Consider the following 20,007-nt stretch of genomic DNA (forward strand, 5'->3'; position numbering starts at 1 on the left):
TTGGAGGGAGTTGATTTCAAAGTCTCTAATCCAGCTTTATATAATGCTTTATATAATGCTACATAGAATTTTTTTCATGTCCTTGCTGTAAGAAGTGATACTTATGCCTCATAGATGGAGCAAAAATGCTTCCAAAGTTGCTGGGATGTCATTCCAGTCAACACCATCTCTTACAGAAATATGAGATGGGCAGGTTATTTGTGTTTCAAAGAGAAAAAAGTTGTGCCCAGTGATGCTCCTGTGCCTTTGCTCACAGCTGCAGTGCTGTGCCCCAGATTAAGATAAGCACCCTCTGGCGAGAGCAGCCTTTTAATAATCTGTCAGAGAGCTTGGTGCATGCTTTATGTTCAGCGCTAATTTATTTGAGAAATTTTTCGTTATGAATATAGATGCGACCTTTCATGACAATGACTGCACTTGAGTTACTGTAGGTGGAAGCAGGAGGGTATGGGAGCTTGCCAATGTTAAAATTGCTTTATAGTGCTGGCTTCCAAAGTGGCATTTCTTATAATTGATTTTATTGCCATCATAACCAGTTAATGTACAGAACCACAACACTGGCATCTGCTTATGCAATCTGAAATAGAGATCACTGAAGTTGTGATTTATAAGCACTTTGTGGAGATGCATTGAATCCAATAAAAACAGCCATAACATGACATGGGACTGTGCAATTTTCCCAGATAAAATATTTACCGTTCAATATAAGCAAAATTTTCAAGTAGTAACACAGAAAAAAAAAGTTTAAATTATTGCAGTATTAAAGTTTAAAAAGACTACCCTACTTCAGAAATTGCTCTCTAATAGTTGTTATTAATTAGATACTTAAAAGGAAAGAAAGCTTGTACTTAATCTATACTGCATGTTCTAGAGCTGGCTGCAACTCCTGGAATTACTGTAGAGTTACGGTGTTGATCTACTGCTAACCTGATTATTGCTTTTATCCATCCACAAAACAAGCATAAAGACTGACTTATGTATAGAAGTGAAATGAAAAACCATGTTTGTAAATTTCCTTGGGTGCTTTAAACCTATGGATGAGCTGAAGAGAAAAATAAAATGTATCTTGCAATGAAGCTTCATAGAATTCTAGAAGAACTACAGGTACTTTGGAATTAACATTAACTGGCTCTGGCCTGAGTAGAAACTTACTGAACTGTGTTACAAGTGTCTGAGAAGATCTGTAAGAACAGTTACTAATTGTAGGCAAACATCACCTGACTAAACTGTTTTTTCACCTCCTTACTCAGGCTGACAGCCACATAACACCTACCTGTCCTTTTTAATAAAAGAAGTTGGAAGGGAGCTTCATTTGGAAATGTGGTTTTTGATTTGCTCTACTACTTACATCCTGCATTGTAAATCTTTTGCCTTAGTAAATTACTAAATATTTTCTGCTCTCTTTTGATCAACCCATCAGAAAACCCATTTTCTGATGGGTTGATCAAAAGGTCCCATCTGGAGTCATGAGTTTGAGACACCATTGAGAGCAGTCTTGTCTTGCCTTGGCTTTTCTACCCCTGCTAAAGGGGTAACAGATGTCAGCTGAGTTAGAAGTCCCAGATCCTCAGAGGAAGACCGATTACCACATAAAGGCAATCATGTCAAGCATTCCATCGTGTCAATCCCTTAAGAGAAGTTCTGAATTTAGAAATGTAGGGACTTCAGTGGGATTTTCAGAGAGGATACCCAGAGTGGTAACACCTATTCACCCTACTTCCATCTAAATCTCATTTATCCTTCAGGTGGTAGGGAAAATACCTGAAAGCCTGCACTGAGCTAGTAACTTTCTAGGTCAGTAGGATGTCATCCAGACTTTCATTTTGAAGCCTCTAATGGCAGGATTATCAAACCTGCAAGGCAATTCATAAGTACATTGGTGGGGAGGTGATGGTCTTATTGATTCAGTAATGGAGGGACTGTGATTGAGGAGCTGTAGGACATCAGAGTGCCTGATAAGGGGGAGATGGATATTCAGTCTGGGATTACTCCAGCCCTTCTTTAGAAGGCAGAGCATTGGCTAAATGATTCAGGCAGCAGTCAAGGTTTGGCACAGCTTCTCATTATTAACTGGAAAAGGCAGCAAGTTAAAGAACCTGTAAGGACACACCTTTCTACCTGTGTCAGTGATTTTTTCTCATAGGAGAGATAATTACTATGACATTTAATAAGCCCCTGAAACACTTTATAGCATCAGAAGGTAAGTATTTTCTCAACATTAAAAATTATTTTTAACACACAGTAGGAAGTGAGTAGCAAGGCATGGTAACATAAGTCTTATGTTCCAGTTCTCCTTTTCAAACTCTAAGCATATTTCCCTTCTGCCTCCTCTTTGATTTTTTTTTTGCATATCATGCTCATTAAGGAAGGCCTTTTAACTTCAGTCACAAAGTTACTGTGCTGCAAACTATATGACAGATTCTACTGTTTTGCTATTCATGACTACATAGTTGCTAGGAAAACAAATTATTCCTTGAGCTCTAACACTAAAACCCCACAGGTTTTTGTTTGCAGGTTTTTTTTTCCATTTTTGTTTTTGTTTTATGGTGGACTGTGAGCTCAGAATGAAAGTTTTGACCATCTGAGGGATTCATAACATATTCTTCCTCTGCGGATTTGCTGTTGTCTCCATAGTCTTTCAGGATGTGGAAGTGAAAAAACAAGTTGTACAGCAAGACAAATATGAAGACTCCATCTAGAGTAAGTCTCTAGAGGCTTCTGACCTGCAGCTGAAGGAAATGAAGAAGCAGGGTTTTAGGGGATTTGTGTGGTTTGCTGTCAAATCTAAGCATGAAGTTGAGGCCTCAAGTGCTTACACAGTCTGAGATGTGTGTGCTATGTGTTAAATATTACAGTTTCTTAGGTCTTTTGCACTGTCCCACATGGTTACAGTTAACAAGGAGGAAGCACTCAGGATGTGTGTGGGAATGGGCAGAGAAAGCTGGAGCTTTCTTAGTCAATGAAAATTGAAAATGACAGACATCCGGTATGTGATGAGACTTAAACACAGGATACCAGGACTCATCCAACTTGGGAATTTGAAAACAACTGGCAAACCAAGTATATTCTCACAAGACAAATCCAAGAGGAAGCAGTTATAAGGCAATGGATTGGAGACATAAGAAAAAACAGAGAAAATGTATAGTGATGCTTTTCACAGAAATCAGGATGGCCCAGGGCTGAATGGACTGACCTGGATTAGGGCTTGGAATTGCTGGACCTATCTGAGGCTCTCCTACTTCCTCTTTCTAGCTATAGCTTAAGCATAGTGATATTGTCTGTCTTTGTAAAGTTCATTGCAATGTTCCCCAGAAAGCACCCAGCTGCCATTTTTAATTTCTCCGAACCAGAGATTCCTAAATTCAATTGTTTACATACATGCAGGTGGCAGCAGCAACTTCTAGCTTCCTTAATTGACAAATGATCTTTTGCAAATTTAACTATGACTCAGACTTGACATTACACTTTAATGACTCATATTCAGTAGGAGTTGAAGCGGAAAACTGTTCCATTTGTGTTTGTTTGTTTGTTCCTGTGTTAATACAGGATGGGAACTGTTCCTCTATTGCTCCAGGACATTATAAATTTTTGCAACATATAGCAAGAATTTTAACTAGGTTTATAAAAGGCAAATATTAATCTAATGGCATCCAAAAGCTGTTATGGTTTTGCCCATGTCTGAGAGGTTGAAGGAAATGGTATATCGTTGGTATTCTGATTTAAATATATGAAAGAAACTCCAGTAAGATTAGTATTTTATTAAGGATAAATATAAAGTAATAGGAGTCTCCTCTTTTTAAATGAATCTTAAAATTGAATCTCTTTTGCTTATTTAAAACAATGCCAAATTTTATGATGGAGTCACTCTCTGAGGAGCCCCACTTCCATCTGTCTCATGACCTGAACTGGATCCCCATTAATTTTCTGGTATCCACACTATTGTAAAACACTTCTGTAGCAACAGTATTCAGAAGCAGAAGGATTAGTGTCCACCATACTGAGTGCACTACAAACTCACATGTACACAGAATTTGCAGCCTAAGATGCTCACAGTTCAGGGTGACAGGATATGGCACTCAGAAGGGTTAGCAAAAAATGTACAGCAAGAGTATGGCCACCACTACAAGTGACATCCATAAATTTGCAGTTACTGTTCTCATAGGTACATCTATTCAATGGATCTGTGTAATAGAGAGACCTCTGCAATATATCCACAAGGGGAGGGAAATAATGTTTAAAGGGACTTGGATCCATAGGAGCAGAGTCTAAGCTACTTTAAGCTATTTCCACAAATAATATCAGAGGGAGAATGAGCCATAGAGCAAGAGATGTAACAATAATCCCTTCAGTGAACACTCTGATCATTTCAACACCTACAGGTGCAAGGCCAGGGGATCAGAAGAAATGAGGGGGAGGTAGCCAGCTGGTCACCTTCCTATCCAGTCTTACTCAAAAACTAACTTGTGTCTTTTGTCAGACTCAAGAAGGGTAGACAAAGAAAATGGAAGAAAGAGCTGATCTTAATTATTAGAAGAGCAGAACAGACATGCCTGAAATTTCCAGATGGGAAGTAGTCATAAGAGAGAAGTGGAGATGTAAAAGAGGGAGACACAGTCACTGAGGTCAGTGGATGTCAGGACTGGAGCAGCACGGACAAGAGGTGAGGCAGAATCATGGGAAAACATGGCACATGTTGCTGTAGCTGTTGGGTGTCTGTCAAAACCAGCACAAACCAAACAAGTCCTGTGGGAGCCGCTCTCTGCTTCTCCTTAGAGATTCATATATACAGCTACTGCTAGTGGTGGGTTCTTTCATAAAATGTAAAATTACAGGCCATTTTTCAATGTCAACTCATGTGCAATGCAGTCATTTTGGGGTAAGATTTATATTGAGATCTCAGAAACCCTAAGAGATGATGACATATCCAGAGCAGAAATGGGGAAAGGCTCCTCCAACCCTCACCCAAGCCCCGCATGGCTAAAGCTCCAACATGGCTCACACGGCAACCTGGGGACCCCAACTCCACCGGAGCAGTAATTGATATTCCTGAATTGATATTCCTGGAAAGATGGCTCTGTGCACAGCTGCCTGCTGCAGGTGTCCCTGCCCAGCACTCACCGTCCGTGATTCCCTCGCGGCGATGAGGCAGAGCGGGCTGCTCCAAACGCCCGCCCTTGTGTTTCTTCGTGGGCCTCTGCCTCTGACCCTGACTGACAGCTGCACTCGTGTTGCTGTCAGTAGAAAAAGGACTGCCTGGCCGAGGTCTCTGAGAGGAAGAATATGCTTTGCCTAAAGAATTAGAAAAAAAAAGAGAGAAACCAGAAGAAAAAGTGTTATTGCCTTGACATGGGCTGTTCTATTAGTGTCTGCTCTGAAATATTAAACCAGGTCTAATTCTCAGAGGCAGGCAAGTGTCCCCCCAAGGTACCCACTGCTAACAACTGCTTTGAGACACACCACAGCAAGTGAAGTAGGAAAATTTGGCTTTCTTTTGTCTTTAACTTCTATAATTACAATTATTCCATCTGTTGTGATAAAACTACTGTATGCCATGTAACTCCTACCTGCTCTGTGTGCTGAACAGATGTGTCATAACAACTCCTCAGCCTTGAACAGGGAAGGAAAACAGTTCTGCAATCATATCAAATTTATCTCCTCCTGCCTTCCACTTTCATGTTTTCTGAGCCAGATTCTCGTTTTAGGGGCTCCCATATGCACTGTATGTCTGGAGTAACTCCAGTGAGATAAACATAACTGATTTTGCAAGCTATGTGTCTTTGTAGCACTGTATACTTAAAGGCTCTCTTTTCTCAAGAAATAAAAATGGAGGTATATTTAAATGCTAACATTTTCCAGTTAATTTTCAGTACTTTTATTTGTTAAAAATATCTATTGTGACCTCAGATTTATTTATATATTGTTTTATATCTCATAGATATAGATATGTGTGTGTGTATATATATGTATATACACACTATTCAAGCTGTGTGATTTTCTCTTAAAGAAATGTCTTTGATACTGTTCTATGGAGCAGATGATTCAAAGCCTCGGAATTTAAAGAGCACAGTTCATTTACTACATTCACTTCCTCTTATTCTGATATTTTTATTCTGTTAACTAGACTTCATATTAAATGATAACTGATGAAAACTAAAAATCACCATCTTTGACTTTCTTTTGTTCATGTGTATGTCGTTCCTGCGAAATTTTGGAGATGCTAACATCTTAATTCATTTAGAATTGGTAATTAAAACTCTTACATATTTAAATGCTATCTGCAGTGTAAAATGCACAAGCCAGTCCAAAATTCTGCTCTTTTAGTGCTGCTGTGGGCCCAAATAATGTAAGAGATGATAGAATGTGGCAAAATGGGTGACTTCTATTTTTCTGGTCAAGTGGGCCCATGATAGGAAGGAGGTATTTTTATCCTCTGGTTTGCTTAGACCATGGTCTAACCTGCAGGGAGTTATGTTTTCCAGTAAAACCTTCCAACAGATGTGCTTACTTCCAACATGCTGTCACATACAACCTGATCTAGAAAAGCCTAGCTGGGAGTAATATGCAGCTCAGCATCCTACTTGAAACATTCTCAGCAGCAAGAGGGCAAAGTGAAAAAGTAGCCATAATCTCTCTAACATGCTGTTTCACATTAGTACATACATGTTAGGATAGTATTTCACTATTTGACTTCTGAGATTTTGTGACTGTCTTAGGCTTGATCTTCTACCTTCTGACTGTTTTGCACCCTGAGGAGGGCACTGCTCTCAGGCAGGCTTGTCCCCAGCTGCCCATCTGGGCCAGCTATCAGAGGTCACCACATTTGAAGCCCTCATTTGGACATTCCCTAACCCTCCTCTACAAAAAAAAACCAAACTAAAACAAAACAAAAACAATGCCTTTGCTAACCTAGCTCATTTTAACTGAAATTGGGTTACAGAATCCCTGCCCAAGCAGCTAATTCTGGAGCTGGGAGAAAGCAAGGAATAAGCATTTGGGAACATTAACCTCTATAGCTGGCACAGCTGCAGCCAGACAAAGACAAGTGATCAAGCCCTTTTTTCACAGATAAGGATAACACAGCAGATGAACACAGAAGAAATATTAAGATTTCATTTAAAAATTAAAAAAAGACTCCTAATGCAAAGAAATTCAGATGTGAGCCTGAAATTCCATCCCAGCTCACAGCACGCTGCACAGATGTTTTGCAAAAATAAACTCACAACATGCAAATGCAACTAGTGAGTGCAGGACACAGATTCTTCACACTTACTCTTTTGACTAAAGAGATGTGATTATTCACTCAGAATGCTGGTTTTAAAAAGAAATAGACACCAAGCATTCTCTTTTATCCCTTCATGAAAATGAGGTAAAATAAATAGCACTGACCTAAATCATACATGGGGCAAACACAAATGATGTGCAGACTCCCATAGCACATTTTTCAATGCACTTAATAACTTATTACAGCACCTTGTATTTGTGTGGAGCCCTGCCAGTAAGAACTGCTGAGCAGTGTCAGACTTTCTGCAGCAGATTTAGTGTGTTTAAGTGGAGACAAGGATGAATCCACTAATTCTTGATTTAATTTCCCAAGGGTGTTAGAAAGGAAGGCTGTTTTAACTTCATGGCAAATCACATGATGGCTTCTGGAAACTGGAATCAAAGTGTCTGGCAGGAGAGACACATTGCATCTGGATTCACCAGTGCCTCTCATGCTTGGCAATCAAACATTCCCACGTGAGGCTATCAAGCTGGACACCTCCTCCAGCATCTACCCCTGAGAGTATTTCACAGCTGTTCTAAACGGGTGGAAATGACTGTCCAGACTGCAGAGGGATAAAGAGTCAGGACCTGCAGGCTCCCTTCAGGGCAATGAGCAGGATAACCCTGCTGCTTCTGCACTGCCAGGCACTGTGCTGCACTCTGGGGGGCTGCAATGGGGCTGTCTGACTGAGCCACCCTGCCCTGAGAGGAGACACATCCTGATGGCACCGCAGGGAACAGGGGCAGATTTTTTGCAGTGAGCAAAAAAACCATTTGCTGAGGTTTCTGTGAGGAAAAGGAGGGAGGGCTGTTTGCTTACGTGTGGGTTTTTATTTTATTTTCATTTTGCCTGCTGGATCATTAAGAGAGTAAGAGGGTAATAATCATAAAGTCTCTGCGACAACTGCTGGATCCTTTTTTGTACCCTGTGTTCTAATGGTCTGTGAGGATTTACACACATACTCACTTTAAGTGCATTTGTGACCTAATCAAGCTAGGAGAATACAACTGACAAGGGGGCTCTCATCCTTTCATTGTAGTTTCCATTCACATAGCTACAATAAAAAAATCCTATTTATTTTAAAGTGTGTTGTATTTATTCTGTGTTTGTATGTCCATTTACTTCCGTTATGAATGAGTTTGTGGTGGAAACTGCACTCATCAAAGGTTTGATACAAGTGACAGCAATTTTGGTGAATCTTTGTATTAACTTTTACTGGAGCAAACACCATCAAAAAAAAAAAAAAGGTTGGAAAATATTTACTCCTTTCACTCAGAACCTGGGAGACTCTTCAAGGAAAACAGTATATTTTAAGTTATAGTTTGGCCAGATGCATCCATACTAGATAAGCTAAAGTCTACATTAGTTTATGAGTTTTCTTGTTTTGGTTTGCTTCTCTTTTTTTTTTAAATTTTTTTTTAAGTGATAAGACAGATTTACTCAATTTTCCATTAATTGGGGGAAACAACCGAGGGCTTCAGCTATGGGGAAATAATCTTTCAAGGATGAGTATGTCTGACCAAGGCCAGAAACAAAAATCCCAGTGATTTGAAAAAAGCTGGATTTTAGGACTTTGCCATTAACTCTTTCCTTTATTCCTAATGTTCCTAAAAGGCAGTCTTTGCCATGAAGTTATTGCATGCTGAAAGCCTACAGTTTCCAGCCCCAACATGTGAGACTTTCACTTAAATGCACACATTTTACTGAAGGAGAGACTTCATACCAGACTGATAGTCTAAAAAATTTAAATGATAGGAATATTATGGGACCTGTCATCTGGAATTAGCTGAGGAAGCATAACAAAAAATATGACCCAAGTCCATACTCTGCTAGATTAGATTTGTGGATTTAAATAATTAGTTGTTGTTGTTATTTTCACAAGACTAAGGAAATGCAAATGTATCCTTTTCTTTGTATTTGTGTATTTAAATAATTAGTTATTGCTGCTATTTTGACAAGACTAAGTAAATGCAAATATATCCTTTTCTTACCAGAATAAAGATAATATTTCTTTATATTTTTAAATAGAAATAAAACATATGGAGCTTTAAAAATAACTAAATTATATTTACTTTTCATTAATTAATTTAATTTGGCTATTTTCAAATGTAATATCCACTTTACCTGTGTTACATTTTACTTGGCAGATTCAATTGGCATAACCAAAATTAAATGTTATCAAAAGACATTAACTTATTGAATTAAGGATTTTTAAAATCAGCTATTAATTAAACTTTAAGCAGTTTGTATTTTTAACAATCAAAGCAAACCAATTCACCCCATGCTCAGAAAAACTTCACAGAAAAACACACTTTTGCAGGATGAAATGCAACAGAAGAGCAGGGATGGAGGTAACAGTTTAAACGTGGTGTTCATCACTGGAAAGGGAACGATTGTGAGGAGATGTTGCAGAAGATGAAATCATCAAAGGCTGCAAGGCAGAATTAGTAATTTCTTCACTGAAATATTAAATGAGCATATGTCAGTAAATCTAGAGCAGAGTCAGCACTGAGGGGAACTGCAGCAGACCAAAGGTGCAGATTAAAAGCTTGTGCTATTCACTACTTCAAACCACTAAAAACGAAACACAATGCAAGGTTTGATTTAAAATATATTGAAAGAAGTATCTCCATCCACCTCATCCCATGCATGTTAGACAAGTGTGAGACACAATTTCACTGAGAGAAGGATAGGCAGAGACACCCTCCATGCAGAAAGCATCACCTTGGAGTCTACAAACCTGTTCTTGTCAGGCTGGTTCCATGCAGCCTAAACCCAGCTTTATCTGCTGCTGCAACCAGTGCTTGTGCAAAAGTGCCGCTGGTAAAGATGGAGTCATCTGAGGAGCTACCTACACTAGATCTATGGCTAGAAAAGTTACGGTCCTCATCAGACGCAGAACCCCATCCATTTACCATTGAACCTAAAAACAAATGTAGGGCGCCAGTGAGTGGTGCACATTTGATAGTCTTTGTTCATCTAAAGCTTAAAGACCCACTTAATATGTTCTTTCTCCACAGGATACCCAAAATTCATTTGACAGAGCTTGGTAGAGAAGAGCAATTTTAATTAAAAATTAAATCGAAATTAAAATTAATCTAAAGCTTAAAGACACACTTATTGTATCCTTTCCCAACATTTATCTGCCAGAGTTTGGTACAACAAAGCTTGGTGGGATCTCATTCATAGCTTGCTCCATGTAAACAAAATAATACATATTCTCCACAAATTCAAAGGTTCCACAGTAAATCCTTTTGAAAATTAATGGTTTTTTCCCTGTGATTGAATTGAATGTGGCTAGTTTTGTAATTTTTGTTTTACTTGACTTGTTACAAATATGGATCTAGTTTGATATTTGCCAAACCGAGTCTTAATTTTGGACTGCATATATGTAAGTCTCAGTAGACATGGCTAAAGTCAGACATGGGCTTCAAGGACTATTCTGAACAAGACTGGCCCCATGTCATTTTATCAATCAAAACCTTAAAATAAATGAGCAGTTGTAATGGCCTAAAAATAGCTGATTTAAAGTAGTTCACTCTACTGGATTAAAGTAGCTTTTTTACAAGGTTAGAAATAATTAAGATTCAAGAGCAGAGCAAATATATGCTCAGATTTAACAGTGAGTCAGTTGCTAGACCAGCACTGACCCCATAGTACCTTCTAACTATGGATTACCACTACTGCAGGAGAGGAAAGTGATAACAACATCATAAAAATGCAGCCAGAAAACCAGATACCAGAAAAACATGAAAGAAATGTAGAAATCTTGACAGAAGTAAAATATGAAGAGCAAAATAGAGAAGGAAAAATCAATCTTATTTGCTCTTCACTTATATTTTTATTTTTTCTGAGGCACCAATCAAGCATCAATCAGCTACCCATCAATTTCAAAAGCTAGTACTTGGTTCATTTCTTTTTTTTTTTTCCCAAAGTACTGTAATTCTGTTTCTTTCAGGGTTTCAGATGGAGATGGTGGCGTTCTGTACTTCTGAAATGCCCCAGGGTCATTCTGCACCGTGCAGTGGAGGCAGGAGGCAAAGGGAAGAACCAGCAGCAAGAACTCTGCTCCAGGAACAGGGCAGCCCTGTGAAATGAGCCACCAGAGTGCTTTGGGGACCTGAGCTGCTGCGTGGCATTGAACAGTGCTGTTCTGAGATAGTACAGGAACCACACCCATCTCAAAATTCCTGAAATGTGCATTTTAGCTATAGCTATATGTTGGAAAAAAAGAAAAAAGCCCAGTAAACCTGGGAGAATCTGCAGAGAACTGGTTTTCAAAGACATGAAGACACGTGTGGAGGGATGCATCATGGCCCTGACTTTACTCAGTTAGCAGAGCTGAATTTCTGTAAATGCACACAAAATGTGTAGCAGAACAGTAGCCTTTTTTCAATCCATGTCCAAGAAAGCATTGCTGTGTTTAAAATTGTTAAGTAGTAAATCAATAACGACCTGCTTATTAGTTAATTGATAGGCTAATTAACTAATGGTGGTGTCAAATATTAAAAATGTCCTGCAAAAAATAGGTCATGAGTGCAATTAATGAATCCTGGAATTCAGTAGCATGCTGCACCACAAAGCCCAAGAACAGTGGATTATTTTGTGATGCTGCAGTGACCAAACCTTTTAATGTCAGAGAAGTGGCAGGCTATAATAACAAAAACCCGTGCACTCCTCAGATACAAGAAAAGAAACCAAAGAGGGCTGTGGAGGTCTGACAGGCAGGAAGTGTGTAAAGTGCAACAGAGAGTGACAGAGTTTGATTCTGCTTGCCAAAAGCACACATAAAATTGTTATTTTCCAAGCAGACTCGACCTGATGCAGACAGATGTGAGGGAGCCCAGATAACAGCAAGGAAAGGCTAAAACTGAATTTCCTCTGAGAAGACATTTTCTGAACTAACAGTCAAAGAGCAACAGGACATCATAGAGAATGGGGAGCAAAGACACTTAGCAACAGTTATTGATGATGTATGAAAGAGATACTACAGATAAAACACCTAATGAAGATGTAAGAAAATGAAATGCTATAACTGAGGACATTTTCAAACAATCACTTATAGGCACATTCCACAAAATACGTGAGCACAAGCTGAAACATAAAAATGTAACCAGAGCTACACATATCCAAGGATGATGCTTAGATGCTAAAAATTTAATATGTGTGCCATTAATTTCAGGGCCCAAGAGTTTTGTGTTATATATTCTATTGTCTATATGTAGAGACATATAAAACCATATACAGAGCACTTTTTGTTTTCAGTGCTATGGTCTGTGAGACTATGGATGTTTTAAAAGAACATTTAATTTCTATTTGCTCACATTGCTTTGTCCATTTGATAACCACAGCTGTTATACAACATACAATGCACATGGAAATTCGGGTGTGACTCTTTTCAGGGTATGGGTAGTAGCTGGTTTTCATTTGCTTTGTTAATTCATAAAAAAAAAATCTCGTTTTAGGTATAAAATATACTGAAAATCTGCAAAAGGCCATAGTGTGTGAATAGAGCTATTGTTCTACACACTCATACACATACCAGTTTTTCTACAATTACCTACATTTTTATTATCAGACTGCCAGTTTTCTAGGCTAACCCTATTAAAAAAGCTCTGTTCCCCAGCTCCTCCACATTCCCATGGACAGCAAGTGCTAGTAAGGCTGGGAATAGTGTGCTCTGCCTATGGGTCACTCCCCCTTCCCCTCTCCTCCAGCAGCTGCTCTGGGAGAGACCTGTCATGCTGCAAACATAGCTCTGTTCTTGCAGGGACATGAGTTTTACTGAAATGTCACGACCCCACCCGGAGTTCTGCATCCATTTCTGGGGTCCCTGGCACAAGGCAGACAGGGACCTGTTCAAGTGCACCCAGAGAGGAGCCACAACAATGATTAGTGTTGGAACCCCTCTTCTGTGAGGACAGGCTGGGACAACTGGGATTGTTTTCTGCAGCCTGGAGAAGAGAGGGCTCCAGGGAGATCTTCCTGCAGCATTTCAACATATAAAGTGGGGTCACTACAAAGGCAGAAAGAGGCTTTCTGATAAGGCCTGCAGTGACAGGACAAGAAGCAATATTTTCAAATTGAGAGAAGGTTTAGATTATATATAAGGATGAAATTCTTTACCATGAGGGTGGCAAAGTACTGGAACAGGTTTCCCAGATAAGCTGTGGATGTCTCAGTCCTGGAAGTGTTCAAGGCCAGGCTGGATGGGGCTCTGAGCACCCTGGTCTAGTAGAAAGTGTCCCTGTCCATGGTAGGGGGCTTAGAACAAGATGACCTCTAAAAGTCCCTCCTAGTCCAAACCATTCTACGTTACTTCTGGTTGCTGGAAGCAACTTTTTTATATAGAAGCTTCTTCTAACTGCTGAAATCAGCAAAACACCCTGAGATACGTTCAGCACCCACAGCTGTGTGTGACACAGGATATGTGTGATATAGGGAGCTCAAGGCGAAACCTCTACATTATTTCTCCTGATTCCTGAGCTGTTCAGCTTCCCTGCATAAACAATTTCTTCTCCCCAGCCAAACCTGCAGCAGTAAATCCCATTTTGCTCTGACCTGCAGAGGTGTAGACATTGCCCAGAAGGCATGGGAGTGCTGGAGCCCAGCCTGGGCACCTCAGGCCACCACAAAGCTGTGTTAACACAGCACACGTGGTGACTGCTTGTTTAAAGGCATCCACTGGCCTCTTGCTTTCCAAATCAGATGCACATTTGTTTTTCTCTGAATAAAGGCAGAATAAGAGATGCTGACATTCCTTTCAGATCAACTGTGCATTTTGAAATGGGATGAAACAGGCTTTTAGTGTCTCCTTTACATGCAGCTCACTATGTGCTTTCCAAGAGTACATTTGAGTTTTTACGCTTTCTGGCAACTGTAAATTTTACTCTTGCTGACAGCAGCAGTAAATGCTTTATGCAGAACAAAATCAGCTCTGTGAAAAGTTGAACTCTGTTTTCTTGCTCCATAAAATATCTCTTGGTGCTAATGCAAACAGAAAGCTTCTTTGCTCTCAGGGAAAGGTGAGGAGAACAGAGGTGCCAGCTTCCAGTAGGCTGCATGCTACTCCTTTTAGTGGCATTTTGCTAGCAATAATAATGCTTTTTTTTTTTTTTTTTTTTTTAGTAAAGTGTACTGTTGCTTTACTTAAAAATAATAATAAAAAAGTCGAATGCACCTGTGAAATAAAAGCTGCTCACAACAAGCCTGGCACTTCTGAGAATTCCATTAGATACTTTTCTGCATCTACCAGCCTCTATGTGCTTACTTCATGTGTTTTCCTCTACAAGACCATCCAGCACATATTAATGCTAAGCCCCTGCTCCTCTGCAGTTTTTGAATGGAACAGGGATAGGCTGCTTAGGGTTCTGAAGTGTGGGTGACGTCCTTGGGCACTGATGCTACTTCAGCTGAAATCAGTTACAGAATTCTCTCAGCCTTTGTACAGGAGGAAGATTTTATCTTCTCTTGGATATATCTGACCACTGTCATGATTACACAACAAGAATGCCCACTGATTTTGGTGGAAGTGATGGAATAGAAGGGACAATAGTCATTGTACCACCAAAATAAGGAATAATAATAGAAGTGTTTGAATGCAGAATCTAAATATGATCACACTTCCAAAAGCTAGACTTTGTTTTTTACTTTCCTCCACCATAAATGCCCATATATTTAAATGCATACACCTGGAATAAGCCTCTAGGTTTTAAATGTTTTATTTTTGGGCAGAAAACACTAAAAAAAGGAGGAAAAAACCATACATAGATATTCAGCACTTCACAGGTCCAATGATAATTAATGACCTTCATAAACATCTAATGAAAAATGAATTTATGTCACTTAGCCAAATTTATTTCTGTTTGCATTCCATCTTTTTAGATTTTTTTTTGTTTCCATATTGCTGAAAGGCACAAAAAAATCTCAAATTTATTCAAGCTGTTAGAAAAGAAATGCACACAGAACATTAAGTAGTTGCTCAAATGTTGCTGAGCAGTAAAATACTATGATAAAGTGGCAACTTGCTGTGTCTCTATTACTTCTTCAGCACTAAAATTAATTTATGATCAGTCATCAATTCATTTACATGTCATTTTATGCTAAATCTATCGTTGCTGATGAATGCATATCCCTAGATCCATTAAGCTAGAGTAAAGTCTGTGCTTTATAATATGACCCTGCTAATTGTTGCATTACCATTTTTATGAGATACAAAAAGTAGCAGTTTCCTATTTTCTGAGCACATATTTAATCCATGAAGCACATTCTTCCTATTAAATGCAATCTGTCTAACTGCTTATAAACCAGAATATTTTGCAATAGGTATCGCTAAGCAAATCAATACAAATATTGAGCTGAGCCATAGTAAAATATGGCTCATGAAAATGATATTGTGCAGTTTTCAGAAATTATTCCATTTGTGCACAGACACAGTGAATGATCAACTTTTTCCATACAGACAGTGATCAGTGAGTCTTTTAATCAAGACCAAAACATGTCAAATAAGGGATATTTTTCCTTGCTGAGCTACACAATCTGAAGAGATTTTTATGATTTAGATCTATATAATTCTATTGAGAAAAAAAAAAAATGTAACCCATTTGTTGAGGCACTGTTTTCAAGAATAACTCTCTGTTTATATCAGTTTGTATCAGTCAGATAGAAGAGGTCTTACTCTAATTTCCATGTTAGTTAATGAGTCAAACTCTTCCCTCAGTGAAAATGCACCAGGACTGAAGATACACAGCTCGCAACCAGCTTCACTGGTGCTGCAGGAGGAGGAGGAGATAAGGAGAGGGCAGAAAATCCCCAAACCATAACACTTTGACCTGAAGAAACCTAGGCTTGCTCTTAGTGATTTCAGTGAGAAGCAAATTTATTTCTTCTAAAATCATCATATGCAATTAATTAAGTCTATTAAAGTAGAATAATGCAACAGACTCTTTGTGGCCATTCATGCCATAACTCTGCACAGAAATTCATTATAAAGGCAAACATTAACCATAAGAGAAAGAAAAAACATATTTCATTGTGTCTCTGAAAGCAAAAAATAACCCTAAATAACTATGAATTAAAAGTCAAGTGAGGAAAAATTTTACCAGTGTTTTGTGGTTCTTTCTCTCTATTTTTTTTAAGCAGATTCAGTGACTCAATATCCTATCAAACCATACTGGGAATGAAGCAAAACCTTGGCTTTAATTTCATATTACATCCCACAGATGTGCAAATTTAAACCTCCCTCCTTGAATTCTCTTTGTGCTATCTGGAGACTGTTAAGATACAGTTCCTGTGCACTCCTCCTTTCTTTTCACTTTATTATACATGTCAACATTATGTCTCTGGCACCTGCAAAGAGAAAAGCTTAATAGTGCAGATTAAATCCTTGTCTGCATCTTCAGTTAGCTGTGACTAAAACTCAAGGGCCTGGAAGACAACTTGACTTTTAAACAGTTTAAAGGAGCAGCACTGTGGTGTCAGAGGGATCCAGCAGTTTGTGCTTTGGCTCACGCAGTGCCAGTGCTTCCCCTCAGAGAATCCCACACTTGGCACTGCAGGAAATCCTTGTTCTCAGCTCAGCCATGAAGAACAAAGCTCCATTTCAGTCCAAAAGTGGCTGTCTTTGAGGCATTGCTGAGGCTTGCTAACACTACAGGGTGAGGAACCTCGCCCTGCTCCCGCCACAGCAACTCTGTTTGGAGGAAGTCATGTCCAGGGGATGTCAATTTAGATTTCTCACAAACACTGAACTCCCAGGGCACTTCAGAATGAACAGAAATATTGCTTCATCTGGGTCAGCTGTTCTCATCTGCCTCCCTTTTCAAATACGTTTAGAGAAGTGAAAACGTGATCTATAAATTCTTAGAAAAATGCTGGCTGAAGTCACCAAATGCTCTGTGAAAAGAAGTAGCTTATATATTCTCAGCACATGAAAGAACAATTTAGTTGTTCTACAGTATTTTAAAAGCAATCAAAATGAAGAATGAGAAACAGCTTGGGAACAACTGAAGCAATTCGCTATACACTCCTTAACACCATTAAACACAGCCTGGAAGAGTTAACAGAAACAGATAAAGAAAAATTAAAATTTTCTTTTGAAAAACAAAATTTGCCCAAGTATAATAGGCAATTCCTTTCCATTCTTAGGAAAAAAAAAAAAAAACAAACCAAAGAACAAGCCCAATACAAAGTCTTCTAAAATCAAGGTTTTACCCATACAGTAACTGAGGAGAAGTAGTTTTGTTATTTGGAGATTTTGCCATCTTACAGACCCTTTATATTAACACTCTGGGTGTACACCTGTAAGGCTATCATTCCTTAATAATTCAGTCTAAAAGTTGGCTAAGTGCTATAGGGGCAGTCTGTAATTTTGCTTCCCCTCCAGCTGCACATTCCCTTCCTGCAGTGCCAGCACACACCTTGCCAGGCAATGAACCAGAGGCAAAGAATGATCCAGATAGTAATTAAACAAATAAAAGAAACAGCAAAAGAAAAACCTTAAACTTCAGCTGGATGAGGCCACATGAAGATAGTGGTTGTGATGAGTGGAATCATATTTAGATCACCTTACGTATACTCTCAGTCTACATTATGAAGTTCTGCCCAATTTCTTCCAAAATATCAAGAAGCCGTTAACAATCGAGTAATTAGACATTTAACACTCCAAAAATTAAACAAGATTTTGAAGGTTATTCGTAAAAGTATCAATTTTAATAAGCACTAAAGTTTCAAATTGGAGCAGGAATACAACTATCCCTTATTTGCTCTAGGGAGGGTGATCCAAACTATAAGGTGAAGATGCTAATGTGGAAACATTCATTTTCTGATTTACAGATACATAAGCATTGCCATATTAATATCTACCAAAAGAAAAATGTATACCAACCTGTTTTTTTGAATTTATTTATTACTGTTCTACAGTCTAAAACTCTTAGTGAATTCCTAACAGAAATGCTTCTGAGCCATTAGTGAGATATGCAAAAATATGCAGAATTATAGCCTGAAGGAGATTACTCCAGAAATTCAAGCAAAGTGAGTTAACATATGCATGCACTAAAAAGTTAACCTTCTCAATTCAGAGATTTAAACTTTATGTCCTTCAGTTGCATCTGGATTTCAAATTGCAGCAGCAGGGATACAATTCTTAAATCTTAATTAGAGTGGCAAGCAGTCTGGCTCTAGGGTGAAGGAAAACATGGAAGGTGGGATTAAGCTACACACTATTTCATTAAAGAAGGGAAAGGAAGAAAATGATAGTATTGATGCTCCATCACTCTCATATTCCTGCAGTGTTTTCAGAACAGCAATCTTTAAGCATGAGTGCAAAAGCCTTGGAATTTCAGAGGGCCAGACAAAGAAGGAACTCAGTGGTGCTACGGTAGGAAGTTGTTCTAAACAAGTCTCCCTTAAGGTAAAACCAGCAATGAGTGTTTGTCTGCTGAGATCAAAAACTGAAGCAGAACTCTCTAACACTGTGACATTGGGGATATTTGGGTCTCCAGCACACCTTCACACTATGGACACAGGACATTATATAGAGGCCCTGGTCCAACCTAAAGAGAACTACACTGATGCTTACACATAGTGCATGATGTCCATATAGAATCCATGTTTTCAAAAAACAATGTCTTTCACTGCCTAAATTTCACCAACAGCACTTCAATTCATTCAAATTGCATGCATTAATTTATTATAGTAGGTCCCCTTTCTAGGTCCCCTTTGATGATGATGTAGCTTTCCAAGGCATGCAAAGGACAGGAAGGAGTGAGTGAAGGAAGGTCAGAATTATTAAACAGATTTTCTAAAAGGGAACAATTGCTAAATTCAGCAATACAAAGTATGTTCAAAATACACATTTTCCTACAAAAATATTTACTCTAGAAATAAATGTTGTGCCAATCTAGCTACACTTACTCTGAAGTCCTTAACTTCCTTGTGATCATCTCAGAAAGCATTTGCCCAGCAGAATATCTAAAAGTGTTTTAGGATAACATTTTTATGCTGCTACTGATTTATGAAATATATATTGCTAAGCTGAGGTCTTCCCCCTCCTTTTTATGTAACTGCCTTGCTTCTCTACTAGAATGAACCTTTCATGAAAGCCAGGATATAACTGAATTTTCTTTCAAGTCTTTAAAGCTTTTTAAAATTCATGAATTTCCTTATCATTTTTCAGCAAAGCAAAGTATTTCCAAATCCTTCTTTAACTTTAGTGTTTAGCATTAACATTTTAAATGTTACAGAAATCGAGTGGAATAAATTTTCCCTTAGAAAGTGTCCAAATGGTGATGTTTTTTACTGGTAGTAACAAGTTGGTGTCAGTGTGTTTGGTTACCTGTTACAGAGCTCTCTAGATTGTCCATACTGGAGCCTGGAGTATGCTCTAGACCTCTTAGTGGCCTACTGATTTCTACAGTTTCTTCTTCAATATCATCCTCATCGTCATCGTCGTCTGGAACATCTGTTTCCAAATCTGAAATAAGGTTTCCAGATACGTATCCTAGGGGAGGAACTGGAGCCTGAGGAGGTTGTGTATTGCTTTGGATGTGCCTACACAAACAAACAGGAAAAGTTGTCAGAATGGATGAGACTTTGCAGCCCGTGGTCAATAAAACACAAGCCTTTCAACAAGTCCTGAAGTACATTTACAAAACGTGCTTAGTTAGGCCAAACTCAAGAAAATTCAGTTCAGTTATTCACTGCAGCTTCTAAGACCAGAGTGCCTGCACACTTTCCAATCTAAA

General features: G+C 38.7%; 1 protein-coding gene across 1 annotated transcript in view; it reads right to left on the minus strand.

Moving 5' to 3' along the window:
- ROBO2 (roundabout guidance receptor 2) overlaps nt 1–20,007 on the minus strand; it is a 439,359-nt gene that overhangs the window by 10,624 nt on the left and 408,728 nt on the right. Inside the window, exons 25-26 of the mRNA XM_066571926.1 lie at nt 19,599–19,813; nt 5,119–5,289 (exon numbers count right to left, since the gene is read on the minus strand). Of these exons, the coding sequence (XP_066428023.1) occupies nt 5,119–5,289; nt 19,599–19,813 (386 nt within the window). The remainder of the gene's footprint in view (nt 1–5,118; nt 5,290–19,598; nt 19,814–20,007) is intronic.

Source organism: Molothrus aeneus, chromosome 2, assembly GCF_037042795.1.
Source record: "Molothrus aeneus isolate 106 chromosome 2, BPBGC_Maene_1.0, whole genome shotgun sequence".
Taxonomy (NCBI): domain Eukaryota; kingdom Metazoa; phylum Chordata; class Aves; order Passeriformes; family Icteridae; genus Molothrus; species Molothrus aeneus.